Below are 27,268 nucleotides of genomic sequence, written 5' to 3'. Positions count from 1 at the left end.
GAGTGGTATATGATGAATGTCAGGTGTATAGTACAGAAATGTGCTTAGTGAATGCAGAGAAGGAAGCTTTGACCTCAGGACAGAACTAGTTCATAAAATTTCTGGAAAGCTTGACCTTGTCAGATGGATGAAAGACTAAGGCAAAGAGAGATCAGGAAGATCAATCAATGTGGAAAAGACTGAGGGTCAAAAAGAACAAGTATTTTGTGATTTGACAGTGTCGTAAAAATTTCTGCTGTTGTAGTAAAATGAAATAGAGCAAATTTTGTCTATTATCTTAAACAAGAACTACTCCATTTTTCTCTTAAAGTAATTTCCACTGAATTCGCTTATTGTTTGTTGAAGATGAGAGAATAGATCACAGGACCAGTGTGTAGATCTCATGTCATCAGTTGCGAAGGACGTCTTTGTCTGCTGAGTTCCAGTGATCAGTGCAGCAAGTGCGGAGGGAGTAAAAGCATGGAGGAAAAGTGGAAGATCAAAGGAGTCCAAAATAAAGGACTTTCCTAAAGTCAAGTGTGGCTAAGCACCCCAGAAATTGCCTTTAACGTGCTAAAATTTGTGGAGTTGCAATGGTGTCCTTGCTTTCAATGAAGTTAGTGTTTATTTGGGAAGACCAGAGTATGGTAACATAATTAGAAACCACTCAGCCGTGGGCTTCCCTGGCGGCTCAGTTGGTAAAGAATCCGCTTATGATGCTGGAGACCACCTGCAATGAAGGAGACCTAGGTTCAGTCCTTGGATAGGGAAGATCCCCTGGAGAAGGAAATGGCGACCCACTCCAGTAATCTTGCCTGGGAAATCCCATGGATAGAGGAAACTGGCAGGCTACAGTCCATGGAGTCACAAGAGTCGGACACAACATAGCAACTGCACCATCACCACGAGTCGTGTTAAGCACCATATAATGTAGACTGTTAATACTGTGGGGTCCTTCTCCTTAAATAATGTTCTTCAGGGTTCTCTTCTCTTTGCTATTCTCATAACTTTAATTTCTGCCTATTTTCACACTCTGTCCTAGCCCACGTCTTCCTTCTAAGCAATAGATGTATCCAAATGCCTTTTGGACATCTTCAGTTAGACAGGACCACAGTCCTCTCAGTGGATATCTTCAGTTAGACAGGACCACAGTCCTCTCAATGTCAACTTACAAAAGCTTTTGTCTTGTTTTTTTTGACTCAGTGTATGGTATCCAGTTGACCAAGTGAAAAACTGACACTCATTCTTACTTTACTTCCTCATTTCTAACCACACGTTCTGTTATCAGTTCAGTTCAATCTCTCAGTCGTATCAAACCCTTTGCAACCCCATGGACTGTAGTATAGCAGGCTTCTCTGTCCATCACCAACTCCCAGACCTTGGTCAAACTAATGTTCATTGAGTTGGTGGTGCCATCCAACCATCTCATCCTCTGTCATCCCCTTTTCCTGCCCTCAGTCTTTCCCAGCATCAGGGTCTTTTCAAATGACCCAGTTCTTCACATCAGGTGGCCAAAGGATTGGAGCTTCAGCTTTAGCATCAGTCCTTCCAATGAAAATTTGGGACTGACTTCCTTTAGGATGGATTGGTTTGATATCCTTGCAGTCGAAGGGACTCTGAAGAGTCTTCTGCAACGCTACAGTTCAAAAACATGAATTCTTCGGCACTCAGCTTTCTTTATGGTCCAACTCTCACATCCATATATGACTACTGGAGAAACCATAGCTTTGACTAGACAGACCTTTGTTGGCAAAGTAATGTTTCTGCTTTTTAATATGCTGTCTAGGTTGGTCATAGCTTTTCTTCCAAGGAGCAATCATCTTTTAATTTCATGGTTGCAGTCACCATCAGTGATTTTGGAACCCAAGAAAATAAAGTCTGTCACTGTTTCCATTGTTTCTTCATCTATTTGCCATGAAGTGATGGGACCAGATGCCATGATCTTCCTTTTTTGAATGTTGAGTTTTGAGCCAGCTTTTTCACTCCCCTCTTTCACTTTCATCATGAGGCTCTTTAGTTCCTCTTTGCTTTCTGCCATAATGGTGGTGTCATCTGCATATCTGAGGTTATTGATACTGCTCTCAGCAATCTTGATTCCAGTTTGTGTTTCATCCAGCCCAGCATTTCACATGATGTACTCCGCAAATAAGTTAAATAAGCAGGGTGACAATATACAGCCTTGACGTACTCCTTTTCCTATTTGGAACCAATCTTTTGTTCCATGTCCTGTTCTAACTGTTGCTTCCTGACCCGCATACAGATTTCTCAGGAGGCAGGTGAGGTGGTCTGGTGTTCCCATCTCTTTCAGAATTTTCCACAGTTGGTTGTGATCCTCACAGCCAAAGGCTTTGACATAGTTAATAAAGCAAAAGTAGATGTTTTTCTGGAACTCTCTTGCTTTTTCTGTGATCCAGTGATGTTGGCAATTTGATCTCTGATTCCTCTGCCTGTTGATACTGTTTCCTAATTATCTTTCAGACCCATCTGCTTTTATTTCCTCTGCCACCATCCTGATTTAGACTGTAGCCGTCTCTTAAGCTCCTGCCGAGGTCTTATTTAGTCAGTCTTTGGTGGAGTACAGTTGCGTTACAGCACTATGTGACTCTCTGATGTGCAGCGGTGATTCAGCTGTACGTACACATCTCTCTCCCATCTTTGGATCTCCTGCCCATTTAGGCCACCATAGCAGAGACCCTTTAATGTTATTCTCCCTGTTCTCTCCTCACCTCCTACCTGTTGACAAAAGCACAGTTTGCTTAAAATCCTTTTCTTCTTGGGATGCAGTCCAGTTTCCTTAATGTGGCTTACCTGTTCTGTCTGAACCGGCCCTGCCTTGTTTTCCTTCAGCTCTAACTTGCTTTCCCCATTCTAAACCAGCTTTACTAAAGTTCCCATGTGTTGTTCTCTTTTGCCTCTGAGCCTTGGCACATTCTGTTCCTTTTCTCCAGAAGGGGAGAGAGAAGAAACGAACTGTAGTGACCAGAAGCACTGACTCAGGTGAATCTTGGATCTGCTCCTTAACTAGCTCTGTGATCTAGAATGATGTAACCGCTCTGCTTTCAGTGTCCTCATTTGTAGCAATGGAGACAGTATAATACTTGCTCCCTGGCATGTTGATGAGGATTAAAAGAGTTAATGTAGTTGAGGTTCTAAGAATGATGCCTACCTTATACTGAGTACTATAGAAATAGCAATTTTTTTATAATTCTTACTATAAATGTGTTGGGATAGTAGACAGCATAACCTTTTATATTTTAAAGATGATTTAATGACAAAATAAGTATGCTTTTTCCCCCCTCATAAATTACAAGTTGATTGGCTCGTTATTATTGGTATTTTTGTTCTTGGCTGGGCAATGGCTTCCTTTTTCTGACCTCTTGTTTTTCAGTTTTTTAGGTTTTTAGTGACTAGAATTTGATTTTAGGTTGACATTCTGGTGAAATGGATCATCTGACATGGATCATTAGGTCTACCTGAATTTTTCTATAAACTAATCCAGGTCAACCTATATGGAAACTAAAAGAAAACTAATTCTTAATAGCTAATAGCTGGATTTTTACTTTATGATATATGTCATGTTGATTAAAATTTCAAGTAAAGTCCTTTAAAGGAATTCACTTTTTCCATATTTCAGAGATTGTGGATTATAATGGTTCAAATGGTTTGAATTCTAGTGAAGATATTATGTTAGGAATAGACTCTCTGAAAGGAAGAACTCTGTTTTTCTCAGTGTTCACAATTCTGCTTACACTGAATACTTTCCAGGATATTTCCGACACCAGAGGTGTACATAGGTTTTTTTTCCCATACTGACCAGTTCTGAGACACCAGCTGGGAATCCTACAGTTTAACTCAGTTTCCACACTAACTGCTCAGAGTTGGTACAGACTCCAGATTAAGGGCTTAGTCCCACTAGACTGCCCCTCTGCAGATGCCGGTGGCAACTGATGGGTCCCCAAGTTGCCCACAGCCTCTCACTCAGCTACCAACTAGAGGTTCCCACGACCCCCTCCTCAGGTTCACTCATGTACTAGAATGGCTCATAGAACTCAGGACAACAGTGTACTTACTGGGTTACTGGTTAATTACAAAGGCTATATTAAAGGATACAAATGAACAGCCAGATGAAGAATATATAGGGTTAGGTCTGTGTCCGGAAGGGTCCCAAGCACAGGAGCTTATGTTCCCATGGAATTTTGGGATGTGCCAACTGCCCGCCCCTCCCCAGCAAGTGGATGGGTTCTTGTTCACCAACCCAGAAGCTCTCTGAACTCTGTACTTGAGGGGTTTTTATGGAGACTTCATAATGTAGACGTGATAGATTAAATTGTTGACCATTGGTGGATAATTAAATCCCCAGGCTCCCATTTGGGTTGGGGCAGCAGTACGGGCCGCTGAAAGTTCTAATCACCTGGTTTGTTCCGCTTGTAACCAGTCCCCATCCAGTAGCTATCTAGGGACTTGCCAAAAATCAGTTTTATAAGGTAAACTCAGATGTGGTTGAAAGGGATTTGTTATGAATAACTAAAGAGCTTTCTTTTATTTTTATCCTTCTGGAGATATTCCAGGAGTAAAAAACGAATAATATAATAAAAGATGCTCCTATCCTCTAATTGCTTAGGAAATTACAAGTATTTTAGGAGCTGTGATCCAGGAGCCCTGGAGGAAGACCCCGCAATATATGTTTCTTACTCTATTACAATATCACATTCTCTATTATCATGGTACTTAAGATCAGCCAGGAGAAACAGGTAAAAACTTAAATCTTATCAAAAGAGGAGTCCTCAGTGGTCTAGATTTGGCTGAACTTGCAGTAACATGGTGAAAAACGTGTATGTATTTAAATTTTAAATGTTGATTTTGATATCTTGCTAGTTTCTCTTTTGAATATTTGTTTTTCATTGATACTTACAATTTGATATAACTTTGTGAAGATTGACATCTAAAAGTGTGTAACTAAAGCAGCTGGTTGATGATCTAGTTCTATCTGTTCTGATGGTGCTAGACTAGAGAATGACAAAATGTTGATACTTTTCTCCTTCTCTTCTAGGAGATTGTTGCTTTCTGGTGAAATTTTAAATATGCATACATTTCCAATAAATATCGGTGTTTGATTCTTACTGTCATTTGAATTTTATTCCCCAGAATATTTTATTTTATCTTTAGGATATACATTTTTAAAAGATTTTCCAGATTTTCTTTTATGCTGAAAATATTTTTTAAGTTGATCAAGACTAATAAACAAGTTTATTTAAATGCAACAAATGTTTAGTTTCTGCTATTTGTGAGGTACTTTGTTATGTTAGCTCCTAAAAAATATACAAACATAGGTAAGATATTTTTCCTCCATCTCCAAAAGAGGGAGGAGACTATGAATCAATTTTGAGTAAGTGTAATAACAAAGTAGAGTTTGGTGTCATTTTTTTGTTTTCCTTTGAGTGAATTTTGAACAAAATCTTTGCTCTACTAATCATGTTCTTTCGAAACATCAACCATCAGGTGGTTGGTATGACCGCCTCCTTTTCATTCTTTCCAGTTTGACTTCCCTTCTGCATTTGATGCTTTTGCCACTTACTTTTTGATACTGTTCTTTGGCTTCTATATACAACTTACTATTTTTCTTTTACTTCTCTAGCTACTGTTTATTAGTTGCTTCCCTCCTCATTTTTTTTTCTTCTTTTTTATTAAGAAAAGTTTCGTACATAAATAAGGGAATAATTATATTATTTGAAAATTCTTTAGGTTTAGTCAGAATCTGCAATAACCCCATGAGTGCAGTGAGTCCGGTTTAATTATGCCATAAAGCAGTCTGCCTAGTTTCTTCAGTTTTACCATTTATGGTTTTATAAAAGCTATCCATATGGGTCCACTTGGTTTGGACTCATAGACAAATTGGTCTCCAGCCAGATACTCCATCTTGTTATGTATCACACCTCTCCATAGAGCTGAAATGCTCCCTTAAAGAAAAACTTTAAAAAACCCCACAAACTCCAGTTTAGACTTGGCAGTCACTGTACTGTGGTGTTTGAGTATTTTAGACTTAGCAATAAATAGTGTTTTAAAACTTAAAAAAAAAAAGTTTTATAAAAGCAGAGACGTTCAAAGTTCAAACTCTAGAACAATTAATACCCACATAAGCTCCATCTAGGTTTAGCTGTTGTTATCATTTTTGTATGTTTTTTCTCTCTTACTCTTTATATATGTAAATTATTTTTTGTTGTCATAGAACCATTTGAAATTAAGTTGCCACTGTCATGACATGCTACCCCAAAATACTTCTATATCTCCTAAGAATAAAATATTCTCCTGCATAACCATGATGCCATTGTCCTGTGTTTAAAACAAGTAATTGAAAAAGAAAATTTACCACTGTAAAATAATATATAATGTCTAGTCTATGTTTAAAATTTCCCAGGTGTCCTGAAAATACATTCTTGTAGCTGTTTTTAATGTGAGCATCAATCTAGCCAAGGTTTTCATGCATAATGTTTGGTTGTTACATGTCTTGAGTAGACTAATACTCCGACCTTTTTTATGAGTCCTTTTTGGTTTTTATTTTTTAGAAGGCAGACCAATTTTCTGGTAGTGTCTCGCATCTAGATTTGCCTATTATCAAAGTCCCTGATGTTTCCTACAACCTGTTGAAGGGTGGCATTCAGTAGAGAAGGGCCTTCCAACCCCTGTGGCTTTGCTACTGTGACTATGAGGTTATGAGTCCCATTATTAATCATCTTAAGTTCTTTGGCCACTGGTGAAATTTGGGTCAGTGACAGCCCATGAGTCCTTTCGCCTCCACCCATGAGCATTGTCAGTTTACTCTGGTAAAGAATATGCGTGTTAACATTAGGTAGGTGCCAGGCTGAAGTTGAAGTTCCAGTACTTTGGCCACCTGATGTAAAGAGCCGACTCATTGGAAAAGACCTTGATGCTGGGAGAGATTGAAGGCAAAAAGGAGGATGAGATTGGTTGGATGGCATCACCAGCTCAATGGACAGGAGTTTGAGCAGTCTCCGGGAGATGGTGAAGGACGGGGAAGCCTGGTGTGCTGCCGTCTACGGGGTGGCAAAGAGTCGGACACGACTGGGCGACTGAACAACAGCATCAGGATGTGAAGGAGCCCAGGCCACCGCCTTTCAGCTCTTCTCTGCTGTGTTCTTCCTCTGTGATCACGTTTACTCCTCTGATTTTAACAATTGCCTGTGTAAGGAAGTTTTCGGAATTGCACTTTATTTCCTTCTGTTCATCTCCTCCTGGCTACCCAGTAGTCAACTCTAAAATCTACACTCCAAAATGAATTTATTCTTTACTTGCTAACTGGCTCATTGTCAGTACTGTCCTTTGTTTGGGTCAGTGGGAGTAGAAGGTATAGTGTAACTAGCCTTGCTTTCACTGAGACAACGCACTGACTGGAAACCTCAGTCTTCAGCTGTTTCTCTGCTTAGCACTCTCTTGTTTACATGTACACATATGTGCATATGTATTTATTCATCAAATACTTCTTAAGTACAATGTTTCTGTATACATTTGGCCACAGTAGATAAGACTATATCTGGATGGCCTCTTGGATGCATTCCTTCCATTCTTACCATATTTATTCTAATTTTGGTCTTCATCAATCCTTCCTAGAACTTTTTACAATGTTCTCTCTACCTCTGGCTTAAACCCTGTGATTCATTCTACATTCTGTCTTATTGAGAATACTTGCTTGATCATATGTTTCTTTCTTTTTTTTTGATCATATGTTTCTCTTGCTTGAAAACCTCTGATGGCTTCCCATATTATACAGGAAAAATGATATCTTTTTAGCATATCATACAAGACTATGCTAATTCCATCTTCTTTGGTCTTTTTATGTATTACTTCATCTCTTGGGTTCTAACTGTACCTGTCTTCTGCTGATTTCTTGAATATAATGTGGATTTTACTCTTCAAACTTTGTTCATACATTGCCGGTGTCCTTAAGTCTCTGACTCCTCTTCTATGCTTAATGAAATCCTGCTTATGTTTCAAGGTCAGCTTGGAATGTTCCCTTTGAAAATTATTTACCTAATATCCCTCTTTATCTACTCCCTGCACCAGAACCAAACCCTTAACATTCTTTATCTGATGTACTTTGCACATTCGTCTGTTATAGTGCTTATCAGATTGTATGACTTGCTTTTGTGTTTCTCAGTGTAAAGGTTCACAAGGGAAAGAATCATCTTGTTTTTTCTTCTATTCTTAGAGCACAAAGCCTGGCACATAGCACATGCTTAGTAAAGCATTTCTGAAAGGGAAGTCTGACATTCCTTGCTTTACCTTCTATAGCAGGTAAGTCTAACTTGAGATCATGAATTCTCAAAGGAAGATAATAGTTTAATAAGGTAATTGGTTTACACTAAATATCTGCTAATGATTCAGTTTAGTTCAGTTGCTCAGTTGTGTCTGACTCTTTGCAACCCATGAATCACAGCACGCCAGGCCTTGCTGTCCATCACCAACTCCCAGAGTTTACCTGAACTCATGTCCACCGAGTTGGTGATGCCATCCAACTGTCTCATCCTCTGTCATCCCCTTCTCCTCCTGCCCTCAATCTTTCCCAGGATCAGGGTCTTTTCAAATGAGTCAGCTCTTTGCATCAGGTGGCCAAAGTATTGGAGTTTCAGCTTCAACATCGGTCCTTCCAATGAATGCCCAGGACTGATTTCCTTTAGGATGGACTGGTTTAATCTCCTTGCAGTCCAAGGGACTCTCAAGTCTTCTCCAACACCACAGTTCAAAAGTGTCAATTCTTTGGCACTCAGCTTTCTTTATAGTCCAGCTCTCACATCCATACGTGACTACTGGAAAAACCATAGCCTTGACTAGATGGACCTTTGTTGACAAAGTAATGTCTCTGCTTTTTAATATGCTGTCTAGGTTGGTCATAACTTTCCTTCCAAGGAGTAAGCGTCTTTTAATTTCAAGGCTGCAGTCACCATCAGTGATTTTGGAACCCAGAAAAATAAAGTCAGCCACTGTTTCCACTGTTTCCCCATCTATTTCTCATGAAGTGATGAGACTGGATGCCATGATCTTAGTTTTCTGAAAGTTGAGCTTTAAGCCAACTTTTTCACTCTCCTCTTTCACTTTTATGAAGAGGCTCTTTAGTTCTTCTTCACTTTCTGCCATAAGGGTGGTGTCATCTGCATCTCTGAGGTTATTGATATTTCTCCCGGCAGTCTTGATTCCAGCTTGTGCTTCTTCCAGCCCAGGGTTTCTCATGATGTACTTGCATAGAAGTTAAATAAGCAGGGTGACAATATACAGCCTTGATGTACTCCTTTTCATATTTGGAACCAGTTCTAACTGTTGCTTCCTGACCTGTGTACAGATTTCTCAGGAGGCAGGTCAGGTGGTCTGGTATTCCCATCTCTTTCAGAATTTTCCACAGTTTATTGTGATCCACACAGTCAAAGGCTTTGGCATAGTCAATAAAACAGAAATAGATGTTTTCTGGAACTCTGTTGCTTTTTTGATGATCCAGTGGATGTTGCCAATTTTATCTCTGGTTCTTCTACCTTTTCTAATTCCAGCTTGAACATCTGGAAGTTCACGGTTCACGTCCTGTTGAAGCCTGGCTTGGAGAATTTTGAGCATTACTTTGCTAGCATGTAAGATGAGTGCAATTGTTTGGTAGTTTGAGCATTCTTTGGGATTGCCTTTCTTTGGGATTGGAATTAAAACTTAACCTTTTCCAGTCCTATGGCCAATGGTGAGTTTTCCAAATTTGCTGGCATATAGAGTACAGCACTTTCACAGCATCATCTTTTATTTATTTATTTTTTTCACAGCATCATCTTTTAAACTTAACACTTTAAAAAATATTTGTTTATTTTTGTCTGCACTGGGTCTGCATTCCTGGGTGTGGGCTTTCTCTAGTTGTGGTGAGTGGGGGCTACTCTCTAGTTGTGGTGCATTGGCTTCTCATTGTGGTGGTTTCTCTTGTTGCAGAGCATGGACTCTAGGGTGCTTGGGCTAAATAGTTGCGGTGCATGGGCTTAATCAACCTTATAATGTGTGGAATCTTCCTGGACCAGGAATTGAACCCATGTCCCCTGCATTGGCAGGTGGATTCTTAACCACCAGACCACCAAAGAAGCCTCTGTTTTTGATACCCGAATCATAAAGCATTACTGCAGATATATTTGTTTTAATTAAAACATTTCTGAGCGGAAGAATTTGCCATAAATAGGAGTTTCTGAAATTTTATTATTTTAAAGCTTTTAAAATAGTAAATGTTTATCTGAATTAGAATTGTGAATGAAACAAATAGTATAAAATGAACACTGTTTAGAGAAAGAGAAGTATATTAATTAATAAATCAGTTTAAGAGAAGAGATTAAATAAAAGTAGTCTTTCTAAAGAATGGAGGTAAAAACAGTCAGATTTCCATGTTGCAAGGGAATACTCGACTTGAATAAGGGAGACTCTTACTGTACTTTGGTGATGTTTAGAGAATGAGTAGATGAAATATATGACAGATGAAACATAAAGAAGGTGCTGGTATTATTACATGATTTGTTAATAAGGGGAATACAAAATATTAGCAATATCCTGTGGTGGTGGTTGTTCATTTGCTAAGTCTGGTCTAATTATTTGGAACCCCATGGACTGCAGCACTCCAGGCTCCTCTGCCCTCCACTGTCTCCTGAAGTTCACTCAAATTCATGTCCATTGAGTTGGTGAACCCTGAGATACAAGGTTTTTAATATTTTAGAATTATTTTTGAAGGAATATTGTCATTTAAATTAAAAATCCTGATAATTAAAAATGCTATGGTGTTGAATTGTTATGGCAAATCAAATGATGTGATATCTGGGTTTTGTTTCAAAATAATCAAGAAAAGTGGAGGTAGTAGAAATAAGACTGGCCATGTGTTGATAATTGTTGTAGCTATATGATAGAGTATCACTGTCATTTATTTTGTAAAGAGTTTTCAAATAAGGAATCATTACTGCTATGCTGAGTGCATATAGAGTGATATTGAGTAATTCAGAATTACCAGTGTAAAACTAAATGATACTTCTTTAGTTTTGTTTTCCAAGTTTTTATTCCATATTGTTTTGTTCTTTTTCTTTGAGATATGGAAGCCTCTTAAATTACTAAGCCAAATCATCACATATTAAGGGAAAGAGATATAACATTAATTTATGGCAGGATTCTTCTCGAAGAAAACAATTATTGACAAGCCCACAGCTAACATCATACTCAGTGGTGAAAAGCTGAAAGCACTCTCGCTAAGATCAGGAATAAGACGAGAATGCCCACTCTCACCATGTTTATTCAGCATAGTTTTGGAAGTCCTAGCCATAGCAATCAGAGAAGAAAAAGAAATAAAAGGAATCCAAATTGGAAAGGAAGAAATAAAACTGTCACTGTTTGCAGATGACATGATACTATACATAGAAAATCCTAAAGATGCCTTTAGAAAACTACTAGAGCTCATCAATGAGTTCAGTAAAGTTGCTATATTCAAAATAAGTACCCAGAAATCTTTTGCATTTCTATACACTATCTTTGAAATACTGGAAAGAGAAATTAAGGAAACAATTCCATTTACAACAAAAAGAATAAATACCTAGGAATAAACCTACCTAAGGGGGCAAAAGATCTGTATTCCAAAATCTGTCAGACACACAAAAAAGATGATGCATGTGGAAAGATAAACCATGTTCTTGGATGGGAAGAATCGGTATTGTTAAAATCACCATAGTACCCAAGGCAGTCTATTGATTCTATGCAATCTCTATCAAATTGCCAATAACATTTTTCACAGAACTGGAACAAAAAATTTAAAAATTGTGTAGAAACACAAAAGACCTTGAGTAGCCAAAAACAGTCTTGAGAAAGAGTACTATATTTCTGGTGATTTCATTAATTTGAATTCTGTTCTTAAAGTTTGGCAAAGAAAAAGGACGAATTCATAGAATTGTTTGTTTTCTTAAGGGATGTGAGACAGAAATAGAGAAATTGTTCTTTCTTCTTCCTGCTCTCTTTTTCTCCTTTTCTCATTCCTGTGTTGCTTCAACTTCTTTTTGAGGTGCCAAAAAAAATTCCTCCAATCCAGTTTCACATCTGTGGGATCAAGTCCTTTAAATCTGAAACTCCCTCAGTACATTTTTTTTTTTTTAAACTGGGGTATATTGACAAGCAATATTAGTTCCAGGTGTAGAACACTGTAATGATTCAATATTTGTATATATATTGTGAAATGATCACCACAGTAAGCCTGTTAACATCTTTAGGGCATCTCCCCTTTGGACTTCTCAGATATTTTATTTTTGATTGGAGATTTTCTTTCTAGCTGAAAGAAAGATTTACAAGCTGAAGAATCTTCAGAGATGTGACCTGAGCCTCCTTAATGGTATCATCCTCTGCATCAACCAAGCTCAGAAACCCAGACTTATCCTGGATTCAGACTTCTTAATTTTCATTATTTGTTCATTTGGTCCTGCCAATTCCTCTTCTGAAATGACTGTCACAAGTATTCCTTCTTTTTGCCAGTCTTACTGTTGCCATTCTGTTTTGGAGAATGTTGTGCTTGGAAGGTTTCATCTGAGCTCTGCTTCTGGCTGCTAGCCTGGCTCCTTCATTTCCATGAGGCGGTTTTAACAGGACTGTCGCCAGCCCCTTTTGGAAGCTGACATTCTCTTATGCTGATCCAGGGTCTTTCCTTGTCAGGCTTTCATTGCAGTTATCTCCTCATTGTTTTCCATACCTCTAATCTCAGTCCTTTCTAATAAGAGTAATCTTTGTACATAACTTTCCTTGCCATTAGGATAAAATCTTGTATTTACTGGTCTCTGTTCATGTCATCCCCCACTTCAGTACACTTGCCTGGAAAATCCCATGGACGGAGGAGCCTGGTGGGCTGCAGTCCACGGGGTCGCGAAGAGTCGGACACCGCTGAGCGACTTCACTTTCATTTTTCACTTTCATGCACTGGAGAAGGAAATGGCAACCCACTCCAGTGTTCTTGCCTGGAGAATCCCAAGAACGGGGGAGCCTGGTGGGCTGCCGTCTATGGGGTCGCACAGAGTCAGACACGACTGAAGCGACTTAGCAGCAGCAGCATTCATGTCATTACTTCTCTGCTTAGTCGTTATTGGCACAATTAGACAAAATGGCAGTTTCACCCATCTTCACAGTCTTTCTCTCCTTCACCTACATAATCAAATTAGTTACTAAATTCTGTCACCCCTAATGTTATTCAGTTGCCAAGTCATGTCCAACTTCTTGTGACCCCATGAATTGCAGCACGCCAAGCTTTTCTATCCTTCACTGTCTCCAGAATTTGTTAAAGTTCATGTCCATTGAGTTGGTGATTCTATCTATCTATCTCATCCTCTGCCACCCCCTTCTCCTTTTGCCTTCAGTTTTTCCTAGCATCAGGGTCTTTTTCAGGGAGTTGGCTCTTCACATCAGGTGGTCAAAGTATTGGAGCTTCAGCTTCAGCAGCAGTGTTTCCAATTCATATTAAGGGTTGATTTCCTTTAGGATTGATTGGTTTCATCTTGCTGTCCAGGGGATGACTCTCAAGAGTTTTCCTCAGCACCACAGTTGGAAAGCATCAATTCTTTGATGCTCAGCCGTCTTTGTGGTCCAACTCTCACATCCTTACATGACTACTGGAAAAACCATTGCCTTGACAATACAGATCTTTTGTCGGCAAAGTGATGTCTCTGCTATTTAATATATGCTGTCTAGGTTTGTCATAGTTTTACTTCCAAGGAGCAAGTGTCTTTTAATTTCATGGCTTCAGTCAGTCCATAGTGATTTTGGAGCCTAAGAAAATAAAATCTGTCACTGTTTCCACTTTTCCTCCTTCTATTTGCCATGAACTGATGGGACTGGATGCCATAATCTTAGTTTTTTGAATGTTGAGTTTTATGCCAGCTTTTTCACTCTCTCCTTTCACCTTCATCAAGGGGCTCTTCAGTTCCTTTTCACTTTCTGCCATTGGAGTGGTATCGTCTGCATCTGAGGTGGTCGATATTTCTCCCAGCAATCTTGATTGTGATTTATCCAACCCAGCATTTCATATGATGTACTCTGCATATAAGTTAAATAAGCAAGGTGACTGTTTATAGCCTTGACATACTCCTTTCCCAGTTTGGAACCAGTCTGTTGTTCCATGTCTGGTTCTAACTGTTGCTTCTTGGCCTGCGTACAGATTTCTCAAGAAGGTAGGTAAGGTGGCTTGGTACTCCCATCTCTTTAAGAATTTTCCACATTTTCTTGTGATCCACATAATCAAAGGCTTTAGCATAGTCAATAAAGCAGAAGTAGATGTTTTTCTGGAATTTCCTTGCTTTCTCTGTGACCCAACAAGTATTGGCAGTTTGATCTGTTTCCTCTGCCTTTTCTAAACCCAGCTTGTATATCTGGAAGTTCTCGATTCATGTACTACTGAAGCCTGTCTTGAAAGATTTTGAGAATAACTTTGTTAGCTTGTGAAATGAGTTCAGTTGTATGGTAGTTTGAATGTTCTTCGGCATTGCCTTTCTTTGGGATTGAAATGAAAACTGACCTTTTCCTGTCCTGTGACCACTGCTGAGTTTTCCGAATTTGCTGGCATATTGAGTGCAGCACTTTAACAGCATCATCTTTTCGGATTTGAAATAGCTCAGCTGGAATTCCACTGCATCCACTAGCTTTGTTCGTTGTAATGCTTCCTAAAGTCCACTTGACTTCACACTCTAGAATATCTGGTTATAGGTGAGTGACCGTACTATCATGATTAACCGGTTCATTAAGACTTTTTTTGTATAGTTCTGTATATTCTTGCCACCTCTTCTTAATCTTTTCTGCTTCTGTTAGGTGCTTGTCATTTCTGTCCTTTATTGTGCCAATCCTTGCATGAAATGTCCCCTTGATAATCTCCAGTTTTCTTGAAGAGATTTCTGGTCTTTCTCGTTATATTGTTTTTCTCTGTGTCTTTGTGTTCACTTAAGAAGGCTATTCGTGATATTCTGTGGAACTCTGCATTCAGTTGGGTATTCATGCATGCATGCTAAGTAACTTCAGTAGTGTCCAACCCTGTGCGACTCTATGGACTGTAACCCACAAGGCTCCTCTGTCCATAGGATTCTCTAGGCAAGAATACTGGAATGGATTGCCATGCCTTCCTCCAGAGGATCTTCTTGACCCAGGGATCAAACCTGCATCTCTGTTGTTTCCTGCATTGACAGGTGGATTCTTTACCATTAGCGCCACCTGGGAAGCCCTTAGTTGGGTGTATCTTTCCCTTTTCCTCCTTGCCTTTTGCTGCTTTTCTTTCCTCAACTATTTGTTAAGTCTTGTCAGAGAACCACTTTGCCTTGTTGAATTTCTTTTGCTTTGAGACGGTTTTGGTCCCCACTTCCTGTACAGTGTTATGAACCTCTGTCCATAGTTCTTCAGTCACTCTGTCTACTAGTTCTAATTACTTGAATCAAATCCTCACTTCCACTGTATAATCATAAAAGATTTGATTTAGGTCATACTTGAATGGCCTAGTGGTTTTCCCTACTTTATTCAATTTAAATCTGAATTTTGCAATAAGGAACTGATGGTCTGAGCCACAGTCAGCTCCAGGTCTTGTTTTTGCTGACTGTATAGAGCTTCTCCATGTTCGGCTGTAAATAATGTAATTAATCCGTTTTCAGTATTGGCCACCTGATAATGTCTACATGTAGACTTGTCTCTTGTGTTGTTGGAAGAGAATGTTTGCTCTGACCAGTATGTTCTCTTTACAAAACTCTGTTAGCCTTTGCCCTGCTTCATTTTGTACTCCAAGGCCAAACTTGCCTGTTACTCCAGGTGTATCTTGACTTCCTGCTTTTGCATTCCAGTCCCCAGTGATGAAAAGGACATCATTTTTGGTGTTAGTTCTAGAAGGTCTTGTAGGTCTTCATAGAACCAGTCAACTTCAGCTTCTTTGGCATTAGTGGTTGGGGCATAGATTTAGATTACTGTTGAATGGTTACTGTTGAATAGATTACTGATGTTGAATGGTTTGCGTTGGAAACAAACCAAAATCATTCTGTCATTTTTGAGACTGCACCCAGTACTTCATTTCAGAGTCTTTTGTTGACTATGAGGGCTACTCCATTTCTTTCTAAAGGATTCTTCCCCACGGTAGTGATATAATGGTCATCTGAATTAAATTTGCCCATTCCTGTCCATCTTAGTTCACTGATTCCTAAGATGTTGTTGTTCACTCTTGCTGTCTCTTGTTTAATCAAGTCCAATTTACCTTGATTCATGGACCTAACATTCCAGGTTCCTATGCAATATTGTTCTTTACAGCCTTGGACTTTCACCACGAGACACATCCATGACTGAGCATCATTTCTGCTTTGGCTCAGCCTCTTCATTTGTTCTGGGTCTTAGTTATTGCCCTCTGCCCTTCCTCAGTAGCATATTGGACCCCTTCTGACCTTTTTGCTCCTCACTGTTTACATATGAAGCACACGTTATTTTGTGGCACTTTCTTGGTTCCTTCCCTCTTCTAACCTAACCTCCTCTCCGGCCCTTTGTCATCGTGTCCTCGGCTTCCAGCTGTACTGAATACCAGCTGTTTCCTGAATATGCCTCTGTTAGTTTTTTCATGCCCTACTTCTGCCTGAAATTCTCTGACCCTCCCATTGTCCCTTCTCTTTCCAGGAAACTCCTCCCTCAATGGCATTACTCTGAAGTTACCTTCCTTAAATACCAGTGGCATTCTTTCAGTGCTTATAGTGCGTATGTCTTGGGCACAGAGGCAGTCGTATCAGAGTTAATCTGTTTATATTTCCTGCTCACTCAAAATCTCTTTCCAGGTGGGTTGTGAACTCTGTGATATCTAGGGTAGCTAGTCTCTAATTTCGTTCATCCTCAGAATTTGGCACAGTGTTGGAACGTAAAATATTGACTCTGCATTTGTTTGTTGCTTGATGTAAAATAAAATAGTAAGGACCTTCTGTTTTTCTTCGAAGCAAAAAGGATTTTAACCCTATAGTTTGAAGACTGAAAAATTTTGCTCGACTTAACTTGAGCTTGAATTCCCTCATCTTTTCTTTTTTTTTTTTTAAATTTATTTTAATTGGAAGCTAATTACAATATTGTGGTGGTTTTTGCCTCCCTCATCTTTTCTTAAAAGAGTCTTCTGAATTGTTTGTCTGTCATACATTCTTGGGACCAAAGATGGCCCAGGCTGAGCTGGACAGCTGGTAGTATTATTGATAGGAGCCAGAAAGCCTTGGCCATGTCTAATTTATAACTAGTGAGGTTTGGCCAAACCTTAACTGCACTCATGCATACAGGCTGTTGAATGATTCTTCCGCTTGCTAAAAGTGACTGGATGCTGGATACCAAGTTTGAGCATTTCTGAAAGGTATAAGACTCTATGTTTTTCGTTAAACTGGTTCCTAATATTTCAGTCAAAAGATGAACCTGCTTCTTGAGGCTTGAGTAGTTCTTCCCTGAATTGCATTTAAATTTTCCCACTGAGCCTAGTTTTCTAACTGGGATAAAGCTTTCATTTTAAGGCTGCCATTTCTACAATTTGCACAAGTATGTGCTTCTTATTTTTTTCTACTATCTATAGAATTGCTTGCATCAAGAGTTTTCCAGAACATAGTGTCTAAGATGGAAAATGTAATAGAATCCCAGTCTCTGCCAAATTAATTTTTCTATTTTGTTGTTATATAATGTTCCCATTGAACAGTTTTTTTGTGTGTGTGTGTGTGTGATGAATGCTGAGAAAGGAGCTGGCATGCTTTTAATACATATTGCAGATGTATAGGAGAAATGTCTTTAAAAAATTTTTTTTTTTTAATTTATTCTTTTTGGCTCTGTGGTATGGCATGTGGGATCTTAGTTCCCCGACCAGGGATCAGACTTACACCTCCTGAAGTGGAAGCTCAGATTCTTAACCACTGGACAACCAGGGAAGTCCCAGGAGAAATGTCTTTAAAGCATTCTGTATTAGATAAAACCAGGTTTATACTATATATTTACTTTTAATTCACCTGGATTTACTTAGTAAACTCCTTTAATTATTTCCAGTGTGCAGTTGCTCTGACTGTAGTATCTAATATACACTAAAATTTAGCAAGCAGTTTCCCTGAAGGCTTTGCAATTACTTTGTCTGTCTTTATTATAGTAAATAATAACTTGTTTTATTTTAGAAATAAAATAGTGTTAAGAAAGGCAACTAAGCTGCCTCTAAAAACTAGGTCGTCATAGCCATGGAGGCCAGGTTCACCTGATTTTCAGCCTTTTCAGGTAAAAGAGTAAATTATACCCTTTATGATACTTCGTATTATCTGTGCCTGAAACATGTAAGCTGTGGGGTATGAATTTTCACATGAGCTCCTGGAGAGCTCTCACATGGGATGGGAGCTATAAAGCTTCTGTGTCCCATGTGCTAGTCATCAAAATACTTGTGGGCATTGTGGGAAAGGACAGATCTTCAGTTTTCATAACTAAGGTATTGGCATCTGACCACAGATTGGCATTGACATAGTACAGTGATGAAAGTGAGTCCATATGCCCTCTGGGTTTCTGCCAATTCTTCATATGGTGCCACATCATCATTTTATCATCTGACAGTTAACATAGAAGAGAACTGGTAATCATGCATGCATCTTCCTTCATTCTCAACACAAAAGCTGCAGATAAGCCTTAAGTCTGCAGATCTTTGAGTATTTTATTAATTTAGCAGATGGAAGTTATATTTAAACTTATTAAGTGAAATAATTACTGGGTTTGTTCATAGATCCTATCCATATAATTCAGAGCAAGAGGCCTATGCTTCAATCTATTCTGCTCAAGCTTTCAAATTCCTTTGACAGCCTGGATGTGAAATTCAGAAGTCATTAATGTGATGTGTTAATTTTGCACTTTTTGACTTACTGCAAAAATCTTATAGTTTCCATAGCAACAATAACCTATCCAGATTGTGTAATATTCTTTACAGTATTAAAAATAAAACTATGCAATTACATGAGCTTCTGGAGCACTTCATTTAGGGAACTGAGGATTGGAATATTTCTTTAAAAAGAAAAGTATAATTTCATGTGAAGATTTTGTCAGAAATCGTTTTTAACTTTAGGAATTTATTTAATTAAATATTTAGTGGTTGATACCTGATAGTAAATTTAATTATTGGTTGTGTGAAATTTGCATTGTAAGCATTGTGTTAAGCATCTCAGACACAAACGCTTTCACAGGCATATCCACACATACTTTCAAGGTAGGGGGGATATTTGGCTTTAATTACATTCACCACCTGCTTCTTAGTGGCCTCTGGGTGGTCTGAAAAATGTTTAGTTTTATGTTTGGAGGAAACAGGATAGAAGAAAAGGAAAACGGGATCACTTAAGCTCTTTAAAACAAGTCTTTGAAACATGCCTAAGATACTACTTTGAAAATACTAAAGATTATTTTAATAGTCAACTGTTTTCAAAGCGTCAAATTATTTTTTTTCTTTTCCTCTCTAATTCTAATTTAAGAGACAATATGATATTAGTACTAAAGCTGGTTAACGTAACTTTCTACATCTTAACACAACTGTTTTTCTTTTTTTGTATCACCTTCAATGGTCTTCAAGCCTGGTGGCTCAGTTGGTAAAGAATCTGCCTGCTATGCAGGAGACCTGGGTTCAATCCCTGGATTGGGAAGATCCCTTGGAGAAGGAAATAGCAATCCACTCCAATATTCTTGCCTGGAGAATTCCAGGGACAGAGGAGCCTGATGGGCTATAGTCCATGGGATAACAAAGAATCAGACACGACTGAGTGACTAACACTTTCACTTTTCACCTTCAACATATATCTGAGTGTGTGTATTTTTTTAGTACAGTATAATTTATGTATTTTCTCAACAGTGTATGATAAACATTTTTCATGTTTCTAATGATCTTCATGGTTACCATTTTAGTAATTGCAGAACAGTCTATCTGTTGACATGTGCAATTTCTGTTTATCAAAATGCTGCTTGTTTTGAATGCCATATATTGGTAGAAAAATGTATATAATATTCAGACTGTTGGAAAAAATAACCATAACTCAATTATTTGCTCAAAACACAGATGATTGTGAAAATCTTTAAAATGCACCTGAAATGATGTTTTAAAATGCATTTTATGAATATGCTCTTAAACTGCTTTATCTGCTAGTAAACAGAGTGGGGAAAATGAGCAATAGGTAAGTAAGACGTTGAGGCACTACTTAGGTACTATCATTTGACGAAATCTTTATGACATGATGATACATTGTTGAAGCTCTAATATAATCAAAAGGCAAAACTTGGGGGGCATGGATTATACTCCTCTTGTCAGAATAACCAGTGATAGGAGTCACATTTGTTACAATCAGTTGGGGCCTTGCTTTGGCTGGTCCTGTTGTGGGTACTCTGAAGATACCTCATCACACTGGACACTCATTGATACTATTTTTATGGATGGTATCCCCATTATTGAGCTGCTGTCTTCCCTTGGTTAAGCACCCTGGTAACTACTGATACCAGAGTCTCCCAAAATTCCAATCCTACCTCCATTAATTGGAAAAGTCACTGCAACTACCAAGTTTTTCCTAGGGATCTTGAGAATGAGGTGTTGGTGGCTAGTTTTGAAGTCTTTCTTTCCAAGGCTTTTGGTTGAGGTCTTAGGGCTTTTGAATGTTGCCTATCCTTGGTGAAAACTAGTGTGCCTCTGTGGGTCAACAGGGCTTCCCTGGTGACTCAGACGGTAAGAAATCTGCCTGCAGTGCAGGAGACCTGGGTTTGATACCTGGGGCGGGAAGATCCTCTGGAGGAGGAAAGAGCAATCAAGTATTTTTGTGTGTAGAATTCCATGGACAGAGGAGCCTGACAGGCTACAGTCCATGGGGTTGCAAAGAGTCAGACACGACTGAGTGACACACACACACACACACACACACACACACACACACACACACACACACACACACACACACACACACACACACACACACACACACACACACACACACACACACACACACACACACACACACTGGGTCAACAGTCTTCTGTAACTCCTCCATTTATTACGTGGTTCTTATACTATGAAATTATTTTGAATAAATATAGAAGTTTACATCTGTCATTTATTTTTTAATTAATGTTTATAACAGAATGCTTTCATAGACTCCAGATAATTAAGACAGTAGAATTATCTTACAATATGCTTGAGTTTATATTTTTGCTTATTTACTTCTTGAAACTAATGTTGTGTTTAGTATCCTGTTCCATTTCAATTTTGTAGTTTGTGTTTTGGCTTTATCTTTGTAGTTTGTGTTTTGGCACAATGTTTTCATTGTGACATGAGTTTCTTTTGGTATTTCACATTTTATGATTGAAATGTTATCAGAAATAATAAGCAATGCATGGATAGTGAGATCATTTACATATCACTGAGGCTAGTGCATTTCATTTTTATTATAGTTATAATTTTGAATCTGAAAATATATAGAAATAATTTTTTTTGTTCCTATGCAGAAAAGATGAAAAAGAATATGCATTGAAGCAAATTGAAGGCACAGGAATATCTATGTCGGCTTGTAGAGAGATTGCAGTAAGTGGACATAAATGTTATTTATTTTGTTATTGATACTGGGTGATGATATTAACATAAATGCTTCATTAATATATACAATGCATGGTTATTTCAAAGATGTTAGTTTAAGAAAATTTTCTACAAGAAAAGTTGCATAAACTTTTTAATTACTTGAAAGTCATCTTTGAACATTCTCTTAATTATATTTAGGATTTATAATCTTAAGAATACAGAACTGAATGACTTTTTAATTGATTTGAATTATAATTGAGTATAACTATTAATTTAAATTAGTAATTTAATTAATGTATGTCTTTCCTGTAATTTTAGGACTGATACATGTCTTTATAGAGAAGGGGGTGATACTGTTCGATAGTGTGCCTATTAAACATTTTCTGAAGAATTCATGTTTTAGTGTTACATTTTGCTAGTTGCTAAAAAAAAAAAAAGACTATCATAATAATAGGATAATTCCTTAAAGAAAGATCATTTTTTTAAATCTTTATATGACACACCTGTACATTTAAGAAATGATTGTCCATAAGAACACCTAACATTTCCTGAGTATTTACTAGGTACTATGCTTACTAAGAGCTTTTAAGTATTAATTTAATTTTCCTAACAATCATATGAAATAAGTACTTTTAGTATCCCCATTTTTAGAAATTAGTAAGCAGAGGCAAAATCATAATTATGGCTTAGAAATCTTAATATTATATTACCTTATTTTAGTTCCTCAGTTTCTTATTTTAGTGCTTTAGTTTCTTATTGGGTCTTTATCATGATATCACCGATCTGTTAGGAATTTCTGTCTCTAAATTATTAAATATATTGTCCATATCCATTAGGCATTTCTGTCTCTAATTTGGTAACTATCTCATGTTTTACTCACAGCTCCTTATTTGTAGTTCACTCACATTGAAGCACTCCATCATCACTCTCAATCATAAGAAAATGAATAATGCAAAGAACACACGAAGCAGGATTTCTGTAGACCTGAGTGTCTGCCTTTGTGGTTAAGCTAGCTGTGAGTCTCAGTTTCCTTATATTGAAATAAGGGAACTATGAGGTCCCTTCTACTCATAAATTCTTTGATTTCAGAATGGGAGCTTCTCACTAGGCTGTGTACACTTTGGGGGTTGGGACCTTGTCTTTTTGTCCCTAGTTTCCTGCATAGTACCTGGCACATAGCAGGTGCCCCATAAATGCTTGTTGAATAAATTAATGAATAAACAACAAAGTTCTTTATAATCCTTAGTTTGCTTTAGAATATAAATGTATTGTTTAAAGTGTTCATTTTGTCATTTTCCCATTAATTATAAATTGGTGTTTATAATGCCCTACCAGAGTGAGCATTTGATAATTTATTTTTAACTCCCTAAAATTCATAGAGTATTATTTCAACCAATGTGAATATCACTGGTATGCAATTTTGCTAGAGTTCCATAATTTAATACAGCATTAATTCAGTGTCCATGAATTAATTGGGTAAATAGCTGAAATTTAAGGTATTGATTATTAGGAAATGAAAACCCAATTCTAGATATCTTCTGAGGAATCCATGGATTCCCTTTTCCCAACATCCCCACTAACATTTGTTACATCTTGTCTTTATGGTGATAGTTATCTTAACAGATGTGAGGTGACATCTCACTGCGGTTTTGATTGTGTTTCCTTGATGATTAATGACATTGTGCCCTTGACGTATCTGCTGGCCATCTGTGTATCTTCTTCTTTGGAAGAGGTCCTTGTTCAGTACCTTTACCCATTTTTGATTTGAAGGATGATACTGATGATTTTTGCTGTTGAGTTGAATGCATTCCTGATATGTTTTGGATACTAACCACTTATCAGATAGATAGTTTGCAAATAGCTTCTCATACTTTGTACTTCTCATATTTTCCTTTTTATTTTGTTCATTGTTTCTTGTTGTGCAGAAGTTGAAAAAACTCTGAAACTCATTTACAGTCTTAATATTTTTATTGAGGGTTTGCTTAATAGAACTTTAGAAAGTATGCAGTTTCTGAATTGAATAATTTTTTATATTACCTGGATAACTTAGCCCCAACATGATAGGGATTTTGACATGAGTTTGACATGTATGTTATTGCATAGTGGCTAAGTACATACATCTTTGTACATTATAAGCTCACAAGCACAGTTTTGTAATTATTGCTTAATGCAGTTGTCTTTTAAATCACACAGAAGAAAAATAGTTAAAATATACTTAATGCTATTTCTTCTGTTTACTCATGTTGCTACTGTTGCCAGTGATCTTTATTTTATGTGTAGATATAAGGTACTTATAAGTCCTTTGATTTTAACCAAAAGTCTCCATTTAGTACTTTTTTTTTTTGTAGTGCAGATCTTCTAGGAGTGAATTTTCTGTTTTTGTGTTTAGGAATATCTTAATTTCTTCTTTTTTTCTGTTTATCACTTGTTTCTCCTTTGTGTTTTGCAGAATAGTTTTGCCACATATAGAGTTCTTGAATGACAGTCTTTCTTTTTTCACTTTGTCTATGTTATCTCACTGCCTTTTGGCCACCATGGTTTCTGATGAAAAGTCAACTGTTAATTCGTGAGAATCTCTTGTACATGAGGAGTTATTTTCTTGCTACTCTCAAGATTTTCTTTTTGTGTTTGTCTTTTGACAATTCGACTATGGTATGTGTAGATGTGAAATCTAATTGGAGTCTGTTGTTTCTTGGGTGTAGAGAGTAATGGTTTTCATCACATTTGGGAAATTTCCAGCCATTATTTCTTCCAGCCCTTTTCTGTCTCCTCTCTTTTCGAGACCGCCATTATGTGTATGTTTTTAGTCTTGATGGTGTCACACAGGGCGCCGACACACTGATGATTTTTGCTAATTCTTTTTCTGTTTATTGCTTAGACAGGATACTTTTAATTACCTGTCTTTGTTGGCTGATTATGTCTTTTGCCAGCTCAGTGTGCTCCTAAGCCTCTCTCCAGTGAAATATTCATTTTAGTTATTTTACTTTTCATTTCCAAAATTGCTATATGGTTCTTTTTTCTTTTAATAGACTTTATTTTTTAGAGCAGTTTTACGTTTACAGCAAAACTGAGTAGAAGTTCTAGAGATTTCCTGTACAGTCCCTACCCTCACACATGCATAGCCTAACTCATTATCAACCTCCTCCACCAGAGTAGTATGTTTGTTACAACTGATGAACCTATGTTGCTACCCAAAGACAATAGTTTACATTAGGGGTCACTCTTGGTGTTGTATATTTTATGGATTTGGACAAACGTCTAGTGACATGTACCCACCATTATGACATCATGCAGAATAGTTCCCCTGCCCTCAAAGTCCTCAGTGCTCTATTGACTCATCCTAGACCATCCGCCTCCTCAGATAGTCACAGATATTTTTACTGTTTACATAATTTTGCCTTTTCCATAATGTCATATAGTTGAAACCCTATAGTATGTAGCCTTTTGAGATTGGCTTCTTTCACTTAGTAATAGGCATTTAAGATTCATCCGTATCTTTCATGACTTAATAGCTCATATCTTTTTAGTACCGAATGATATTCCATCATCTGGATGTATTGCAGTTTGTTTACACATTGATTTACAAAAGTACATCTTGGTTGCTTCAAAGATTTGGCAGTTATGAGCAGAGCTGCTGTAAGCCCTGTGTGTTGGCTTTTGTGTGGACGTAACTTTTCAGTTCCTTTGGGTAAATATCAAGGAGCAGAATTTCTGGACTGCATGGTAATAGTATGTTTACCTATCTTCCTAACTAACTAGACTGTTTTGCATTCCTACCAGCAATGGGTGAGAGTTCCTTTTGCTCCACAACCTTGCCAAATTTGTTGTTGTCAGTGTTCTGGATTTAGTGTTCTAATAGGTTTGTAGTGATATCTCATTGTTATTTAATAAAACTCTGCTTTAGCCATTAAGTCTTGCCTGTATGGCTTTAAGAGCTGTGCGATTAGAGTCTTTCAGATAGTTCTTGGACATACCCACAGCTTTGCATATGGACATGGTTACAGTCCTTACTATCCAGTTCCATTTATAGAAAATTCTGGAAAGTGCACACTAATTTGTAGTGGTGGACAGTTGATCAGTGACTGTGTGCAGGTAGGAAAGAAACAGCGGTGTATTACAGAGGAGCACGAGGAGTCTCTTGGAGGTGGTGTAAATCTCCATCACTGCGATTGTCATGATGGTTTCATGGGTTTGTATCTATAATAAAACTTGAAGATGGTATACAGTTATACCTCAGTAAATTTGGGGGAAAATTAATAAAGGTGTATGGGATTATTAGTGAGTCAAGGGTCTGTTAAAGAGGAATTTGTAAGATTCTGTGGATCACAAACACAGCTGGAGGGATTGGCCTTGAATAGGAAATGGAACAGATAGTTTATCCTCGAAACTAGAGGCAGAAGAAAGGGCGATGTCAACACTTGTCAGTCCACTAGAATGATGATGAAGTAGGTACATTCTTGTATGCCTCTCTTTTGTGTGTGTGAATCTTAAATGATGAGTGTTTTTAGTTATTGATGAAGGCTTTGTGAAAATTTGCTGATCAAAGATTAAGATTATAAAAGTGTTACAGTCTGCCTAAAGTAGGAGACCAGTCATGTCACTAGTCTGCATGACTGCGTTGTTTTCTTTATTTTAAGCCCAGTATAAGAAGGGAGAATTGGAGTTTTTCTGGTTGATGAGGTGGAAGGACAGAAAATGTAAGGTGGTTGAGAGTCAGAGAGGTTAGGAGGGACTGATACGTTGGGGAGAATGTAGACAACACCATAAATTAAAAGGCAGATAAAACTTGTTCTTTGCCTTTTCCTTCTATGTCCCATAATATTATCTGCCTCCTGGCGTTTTCTCATTTATATAGAGGCACATAGATAAGAGGCCTTTGATTTGGATAAAATTAGTAACATTTCACTCATTACTCTAAAATGATGGGACTGTGATTACAGACACCTTCTGAGTGCAGAGTTGGATGATGAGTAGAGAAGTCAGAGAGTTTGTAACCATGGAATGAGCTTGAAGAATGTGTGCAGAATGGGAAGAAGTTTAAGAACTAGAATGAGGGACTTCCCTAGTGGTACAGTGAATAGGAATCCACTTGCCAATGCAGAGGACAGGGGTTCGATCCCTGGTCCCAGAAGATTCCGCATGTCTCAGAGCGACTAAGCCTATACACCACAAATATTGAGCCCTCATTTTAGAGCCTGCGAGCCACAACTAATGAAGCTCATGCTCTGTAGAGCCTGTGGCCCGCAACAAGAGACGTCATTGCAATGAAAGCCCCACACACTGCAACGAAGAGGAGCCCCCCGCTCACCACAACTGAAGAAAGCCCACACACAGCAACAAAGACCCAGTACAGCCAAAAATAAAAGAAAGAAATTAAAAAAGAAACTGTCATTACTGTAAATAAACTAGAATGCATTACTACCTCGTCTCACTAATAAAAGTCATTTCACATGTTAATTTCATTTGAACCTTATTGACCAGAGGTGAATTATAATCCCATATCTTTGTACGGTGCTTTACAGTTAACAATATACCATAACAAGGAATAATTCTGGGTGATGTACGTACTAGGAACATGTAAACATGAACCTTTTTAGTCTGAGATTACAGGGGCGTTCTAATTTGATGTTTTTTACCTTTGTGGCCTGTGTAATCATAAGGTTGCTAGGCTGGAAATGTGGTAAACAGCATTAATTCTGATCCCATTAATTT

General features: G+C 37.8%; 1 protein-coding gene across 4 annotated transcripts in view; it reads left to right on the top strand.

Annotated features, from left to right (window-relative positions):
• CDK19 (cyclin dependent kinase 19) overlaps window positions 1-27,268 on the top strand; it is a 265,473-nt gene that overhangs the window by 137,793 nt on the left and 100,412 nt on the right. For 3 of the 4 annotated variants that reach the window (XM_043439309.1, XM_043439307.1, XM_043439306.1), the window contains one exon: window positions 21,487-21,562. The exons of the other annotated variant lie outside the window; for it this stretch is intronic. In XM_043439309.1, the coding sequence (XP_043295244.1) occupies window positions 21,539-21,562 (24 nt within the window). In that variant the 5' untranslated portion in view covers window positions 21,487-21,538. The remainder of the gene's footprint in view (window positions 1-21,486; window positions 21,563-27,268) is intronic. 4 annotated transcript variants of the gene reach the window in all.

The sequence above is a fragment of the Cervus canadensis genome, chromosome 20, assembly GCF_019320065.1.
Source record: "Cervus canadensis isolate Bull #8, Minnesota chromosome 20, ASM1932006v1, whole genome shotgun sequence".
In the NCBI taxonomy this organism is placed as follows: Eukaryota; Metazoa; Chordata; class Mammalia; order Artiodactyla; family Cervidae; genus Cervus; species Cervus canadensis.
Note: the sequence above shows the minus strand (reverse complement) of the source record. Positions and strands in the feature narration are given on the sequence as shown.